Source organism: Myotis brandtii, unplaced genomic scaffold (genome assembly GCF_000412655.1).
Source record: "Myotis brandtii unplaced genomic scaffold, ASM41265v1 scaffold601, whole genome shotgun sequence".
Lineage (NCBI taxonomy): Eukaryota > Metazoa > Chordata > Mammalia > Chiroptera > Vespertilionidae > Myotis > Myotis brandtii.
In genome coordinates this window covers 381,961-388,935 of record NW_005370276.1, presented here as the reverse complement: position 1 = coordinate 388,935, position 6,975 = coordinate 381,961, and the positions used below count along the sequence as shown (strand labels likewise).

Here is a 6,975-nt window from a genome sequence, read left to right as displayed (position 1 = left end):
TGGGGCCCCCCTGTCCGCCCCGCCCCGCCCTGTCCATGCGCCTCACCTCCCCGATCATGCCGTTCCAGACGCCGTCGATCTTCTTCCCGTGCTTGCCGTTCGTGACCAGGTAAAGGTCGTAGCTGAAGCCGATGGTCTGCGCCAGCCGCTTCAGAATGTCGATGCAGAAGCCCTTGCAACACCGCTTTTCCGGGCGGGGGGCGTCTGGCGGAGGGCTGCGGGGAACAGCAGGCTTGGGGACACTGGGGACCACTCGTCTTAAGGGAGGGGAGGGGCAAGCAGCCGCTAAAACTCAGGTTAACGCTCTCGGGGTAAACTGAGGCTCAGAGGAGTTACGGGACTCGTCCAAGGTCGCCAAACTGGAGGGCGGTGAGGGTCCTGGGTCCCAAGGAAGGAGGGGCTGGGTCAGGACCCCTGGGCTTCAAGGGAGGAGGGTTTTTTGTTGTTGTTAATCCTCGGACATTTTCCCATTTATATTTCCATTTATTTTTTGTTAATCCTCACCCGAGGGTATTTTTCCATTGATTTTATAGAGAGTGGAAGAGAGAAGGAAAGACAGAGAGAAACATCGATGTAAGAGAAACACATCGATTGGTTGCCAACTGCACGTGACCCGAGGGTGGGGCAGGGGAGGAGCCTGCAACCAAGGTACCTGCCCTTGACCGAATTCGAACCCGGGACCCTTTGGTCCGCAGGCCCACGCTCTATCAACTGAGCCAAATCGGCTAGGGCTCTATTTATTCTTAGCGAAAGTGGAAGGGAGAGGAAGTGAGAGAGAAACACGATGTAAGAGAAACACATCGATTGGTTGCCTCCTGCACGTGCCCCAACCAGAGCCAGGGATGGAGCCTGCAACCCAGATACGTGCCCTTGACCGGAATCGAACCCGAGACCTTTCAGTCCACGGGTGACGCTCTAACCACGGAGCCAAAACGGGCGGGGCAGGGGAAAGATACTGAAGCTGGAACTCCCGGCCCCGGCTGTCACCTGTGGGTGCGGTTGAGCTGGCTCCGGCAGGGCACCGAGTCTCGGATGCAGGTGCCGCTGATGGGGTCGGCCGGCTCCACAATGACGAAGGGCCTCTCCTCCAGCGTGGCCACCGTCAGGTGCTGCGTGTCATCTACCGGCTGCAGGAAGCGGCCGTAGCGGGACCACAGCGGGTACTTGAGTCGCAGAGTCTGCTGCTCCCAGCTGCCCACCTTGGCCGAGAGATGGGGACTCAGGCTTCCTGGGGGCGGGGGGGCTTCCCGAATGCCCTGGCCTTCGTGGCCCAGGCTCCCAGCTCCTTCTCCCTCAGATCCAGGACATTCGGGCCCCATCTCCCTCCTCCCCGTAGATCTGGGCTCCCAGTTCTCCCCCCCCCGGGACCCAGCAGTCCAGGCCTCTCCCAACCCGCGGTCAGGGCGGGAACTCACCACCTCCCAGGTCCTGTCCCTGGTGAGGGAGATGACCACCAGGGAGGGGTTCACCAGGAAGCCATCCTCATTGAAGGAGTAATCCCGGTTGTCCCAGGTAATATTCATGAAGTACCTGCCCAGGAGAAAGGGAGGGGACATGTGGGACCTGGACCGGACCGTGGTGGCCGAAAACAGAAGAAGTCCCCTTTCTACTGACCAGCCCCAGCTCCCAGGCGGGATCTCCTCCAAGTTGTTGAAAACTCCCATAAGCCTCTTTTCTGTCAGGTACTCTCCCCTCGCTGCCCAGCGCCCACACACAGGGTCCTAGAGCCTCAGCCTGGGTTTGGGGAGGTGGAGACCCTGAGTGTTCCGGCCCCCGCCATCTCTGATTGCTTCCCATCCTCAAACTCTTTGGCCCAGCCGGTGTGGCTCAGTGGTTGGGCATTGACCTATGAACCAGGAGGTCACGGTTCAATTCCCGGTCAGGGCACGTGCCCGGGTTTCGGGCTCCATCCCCAGTTTGGGGCGTGCAGGAGGCAGCCGATCAATGATTCTCTTTTATCATTGATGTTTCTCTCTCTCTCCCTTCCTCTCTGAAATCAATAAAAAATATATTTGAAAAAACCAACTGTTTCTACCCCAAACCCACTTTGCGTTCCACTAACACTGAGTGTCCCCAAACATGTCAAGCGGTTTCCTGTCTCTAGGCCTTCGCAAGTGCTGTGCTCTCTGCCTGGAAAACATTTATTCTGTCCCTTCTTCTCATCCTGACCAATCCTTTCGTCTTCAAGACCCAGCTCAAATGTCCTTCCTCTGGGAAGAAGCCCCCGAGGGTCTCTGGACCCCACACATCTCACTATGCAATGGCACCCTGCACTCTGAAGGCCTGTCACATTGCCCCAGACACTGGGCCAGATCATCAGCTGGCCCCCTCCCCCCTGCCCAGGCCGTCGGTCCCCAAGCCCAGTCCTTCCTGCCCCTGGGATCTCCCTGTCCCACCCCCTCCTCTCCATCCTCATAGCCACCCTGAAGCCCTGGCCCAGCCTCTGGCCTGGCCTCCAGCCTCCAATCTCACTCCTTCAGTCTGTTCCCCACTCTGCCCCAAAGGGGTCTTCTTATGCCCAAATCGACTCCATCTCTCCCTTGCTCATAAGCCACCCATGGCTCCCTAGTGCCCCATGTCCAAGACTCCCAATGTCCAAGACTCAACGTGGTGTTCTAGGCCCTTGTGGCCCCGTCTACCTCCACAGCCTCATCAGCCCCAAACCCTAATTCTCCTGCCTTCACCTACCCTGAGCTGTGGTGTAGCACCAACCTGCCCAAGTTTTTCTCGCCTCTGGGCCTGTGCCCAGTGCTGTTCCCCTGCCTGGATACTCTCTCTTCCTGGTGAACTCCCAACTGCCTTTAGAATCAAACCCAAACCCCTTGACCTGGCCTAACAGCCTTGAAGGAGCTGAGCCCATTGTGTTTCTCCATCCCCTCGTCATAGCCCTCCACCCATGAAGCTCCAGCCACACTGGCCTTTTTTTCTCTCTCTCATTTTATTTTATTTTTTTTCAAATATATTTTATTGATTTTTTTTACAGAGAGGAAGTGAGAGAGATAGAGAGTCAGAAACATCGATGAGAGAGAAACATCGATCAGCTGCCTCCTGCACATCTCCCACTGGGGACGTGCCCGCAACCCAGGTACATGCCCCTGACCGGAATCGAACCCGGGACCCTTCAGTCCGCAGGCCGACGCTCTATCCACTGAGCCAAACCGGTTTCGGCCTCTCTCTCATTTTAAAATTTAAAAAAATTTAAATTTTTTTTCTTTTTCACGCTGGCCTTCTTTCAGGCTTTCAAGCAGGAAATTCCAGCCCCAGGGCCTTTGCACCTGCTGCGTCCCCTCCCTTCTTTTTTTTTTTTTTAAATATATATTTTTTATTGATATTTTACAGAGAGGAAGGGAGAGGGTTAGAGAGTTAGAAACATCGATGAGAGAGAAACATCGACCAGCTGCCTCCTGCACGCCCCCCACTGGGGATGTGCCCGCAGCCAAGGTACATGCCCCTGACCAGAATCGAACCTGGGACCCTTCAGTCCACAGGCCGACGCTCTATCCACTGAGCCAAACCGGTTAGGGCTTCCCTTCTTTTCATTCAGATCTTCCAGTAGTTGGCTCCTCCTCTTTATTTTTTATTATTTCATTTTTGTTAACCCTCACCCAAAGATAGTTTTTCATTGATTTTTAGAGAGGGTGGAAGGGAGGGGGAGAGACAGAGAGAGAAACATCGATGTGAGAGAGACACAGTGATTGGCTGCCTCCTGCACGTGACGGGCCTCCTGACCCAGGCCTACCTACAACCTAGGTACGTGCCCTTGACTGGAATCGAACCCAGGACCTTCAGTCCTCGGATGGACGCTCTATCCACTGAGCCAAACCGGCTAGAGCTCTTTATTTTTTTAAAAATATATATATATTTATTGATTTTTTTTTACAGGGAGGAAAGGAGAAGGATAGAGAGTTAGAAACATCGGTGAGAGAGAAACATCGATCAGCTGCCTCCTGCACACCCCCTACTGGGGATGTGCCTGCAACCAAGGTACATGCCCCTGACTGGAATCGAACCCGGGACCCTTCAATCTGCAGGCCGACGCTCTATCCACTGAGCCAAATCGGCCAGGGCTTTTATTTTATTTTTTATCTCCATATTTCTCCTGCTCAGAAAGACCTTTCCTGATGACCTCACCTAACCTAGCACCCTAGGCATTTCTTATCACATCCCACCGGTTTGATTTTCATGAGAAGTTATCACCTGCTGGCATTTTCTTCTTCCTTTTCTTTTTTGTCCCCTATGAGGCTGTCATTGTTCAACTCCACATACCCTTGTGCCTAAAACAATTCTTGGCACATAGTAGACTATGTAAAGGGCTTGTCAGTGAACGAATGAGTGAATGAATGAATGAATGAATGAGCAATTCATCCTTCCGGTCTCAGCTCACATATCTCCTCCTCCCGGAAACCTCCCTGTCTCCACAGGCTGAGCCGTGACTTGCGTAGCCTAGTTTGGAAGGCTGATTTGGGCCAATCGAATTCCTCTCCTGGGAGGATATGAGCTGTAGCATTTGGAGGGATGGGTGGTGGACAGGATGAGAGAAATGATGCGTTTGGGGAGGAAGCCGAGTCCCGGGTAAGCGGTCGTAAGAAAGGAACTGGACAGCCTCTGGGAGTGGCAAGCCAGGGGATGGGGGGTGGGGTGGCGATTGTCTTGGCCTCAATTCCTGACACCTGGGTCTCTGTGCGAGTTTATCTTTCCGATAAACCCCCCTTTCCCTGAGGAAATCTGAATGAGACTCTGCTTCTTGCAACCAAAAATGTCCTGGCTGAGACAGTGCTCTGCTCGGGGCTCCCAGGATGCCCATTTAACCTCCATTACTGCAAGCACCACGCTGTGTTGTCATTATCCCATCCGTGTCTGCCGCCCCTACAGGACCCTGCGTTCTTTGACGAGAAGTCCATGGTTTTTTTCATCTGTGTTCCCAGCGCCCAGCATGAGCCCTAGTTCCTAGCAGGCTGAACTCAGTAAGTATTTATGAACGAGGGATGTTTTTCTCGCTCTCTTGTCTCCTGGATCCTGATTCCCAGCTCGCCGGTTCTCAAAATGCTCCTCCCCTAGGGCTTTCTTTCTCACCCATCGCCTCTTCCTAAGCTCGTTTCAGGATGTAGGCCTCTCCTGCCGCTGTTCTGTCCCCCAGCCTATCAATTTCCCCACTCAAAGAGCTCCCTGTGGTGGGGGCGCTGTTTTCCACCACCCTGTTCTCCTGTTTTAAAATAATAGCGTGTACTCTGGGCGCACAGCTACCCAGCTGGAATCGGCATTCCCCAATCTCTTTGCAGCTCGCCCAGGGCACAGCACGTGCAGGAGCCACATTCAAAACATGTAACAACCAGTAAGGCACAGGCATTATTAGCCAATCAGGATCCACATCTAACCAACTCGCATGAACGTGTCTGTAAACAGCCAATAAGCCAGCGCTGGCCATGTGACTTGACTACATGCTCCCCAATGGGGAGTCAGACCTGTCCCTTCCACCTTACTTGTCCAAAAGGAAATGGCTTGCTCTCCACTTCCTCTCTTTCCCCCTTCTCATGACCTGCAATGCAGACTTGCCCACGACCCAGCTTTGACTGAGAAGAAGGGAGATGGCAGAGCAACAAGGTGGGAGGGGCCTGGGTCCTGAATGGTCACATGGAGCAATGGGGTCTCCTGATAACCTCGACCCCAAATCTCCGGATTGTTAAGTGATAGAGGAACAAACTTCTATCTTGTTTGGGGCATTGATTGTTGAGTCTTTTTGTTAGTTAAGTTCAGCTTGTACTCTAACTAGGGTATTTCCTACATCCAATCTGACAGAGACTCTTCCAGCATCCCCGTACCCCGTACCCTGTACAGGTGTGCTCTCAGACACGTGACACATGAGAACACTGAGGCCCAGCAGCTTGCCCAGACCCAGGTCTGACCAAGTCCAAATTCCGTGTTCTTAAATGTGGAACTATGGGTTCCACATGGAGCCTGAGTCCTAAGATAGCCCACAAAGGTGGGTCATGGGCTGCACTCCCCCAAATTTTGACTTGGTCCCCAACATTTATTTATTTTTAATATATATTTTTATTTATTTTGGAGAGGAAGGGAGAGGAAGGGAGAGATGGAAACATCAGTGATGAGAGAGAATCATTGATCAGCTGCCTCCTGTATGCCCCCTACGGGGGATGGAGCTTGTAACCTGGGCATGTGCCTTTGACTGGAATCGAACCTGGGACCCTTCAGTCCACAGGCGGATGCTCTATCCACTGAGCCAAACCAGCTAGGGCAGGGCTATCATTATTTCTATGTGGCATAAAGAAAGAAGCACTTCCAGGTAAGCCATGATAAGACATCAATTTTAAGACACTGTCTTGATTTCAAAGGCATTAAACTGTGAACAAATGTGCATCTTATCATGATGAAATACAGTAATACACTCACTGTGTCTCAGGTGCTTTTCCCAAATTACCTGATTGAACCGCAGAAAGGGGACCCAATTACTCAAGTACACCCCTTCCTTTACAGAAAAGGAAACTGACGTTCAGAGAGGACGTGACCCATCTGACAGCATTCAGGCAGGAAGTATCAGGCTCGGAGTCTTCCCACACCCCTCCCACCCCAGCCCCACTCACCTATGCAGACTCTCCCCTCGATGGGTCCGGTTCTGGGCGCGACAGTCATGGCCGAGCTCGGGCAGGAAGCCATAGTCACGCAGCAGGGCCTGGGCTCCTCTGGCCACCACGGCCACGCCAGCTGCCACACGCCGGGCCAGGTCATCCCTCCAGCCAGCAGAGCGCACTGCAAACAGCCCGGCAGGCAGTGGGGTGCCTCCTGGCAGAAGAAGGGGCTCCCCAGGGCCGCCGGAGCCCCCACCTCCAGCCAGCTGGGGCCCCACTATGAACCAGACGTAGCCAGGCCCCGTGAGGCCAGCTTCCTCCGCTGCCCGGAACACAGGCTCGGCCTCCTCGCGGGCACAGAAGAGCAGGCGGATCTGTGCGCTGAGGCTGC

The 6,975-nt window shown here is 53.8% G+C and overlaps 1 protein-coding gene across 1 annotated transcript in view; it reads right to left on the bottom strand.

Annotated features, from left to right (window-relative positions):
• The window catches only part of GRIN2D (glutamate receptor, ionotropic, N-methyl D-aspartate 2D), a gene marked incomplete at its 3' end in the record, with an annotated part of 39,383 nt that overhangs the window by 27,998 nt on the left and 4,410 nt on the right, over positions 1–6,975 (bottom strand). Inside the window, exons 2-5 of the mRNA XM_005879586.1 lie at positions 6,600–6,971; positions 1,416–1,530; positions 988–1,199; positions 47–215 (exon numbers count right to left, since the gene is read on the bottom strand). Coding sequence (XP_005879648.1) covers positions 47–215; positions 988–1,199; positions 1,416–1,530; positions 6,600–6,971 — 868 coding nt within the window. The remainder of the gene's footprint in view (positions 1–46; positions 216–987; positions 1,200–1,415; positions 1,531–6,599; positions 6,972–6,975) is intronic.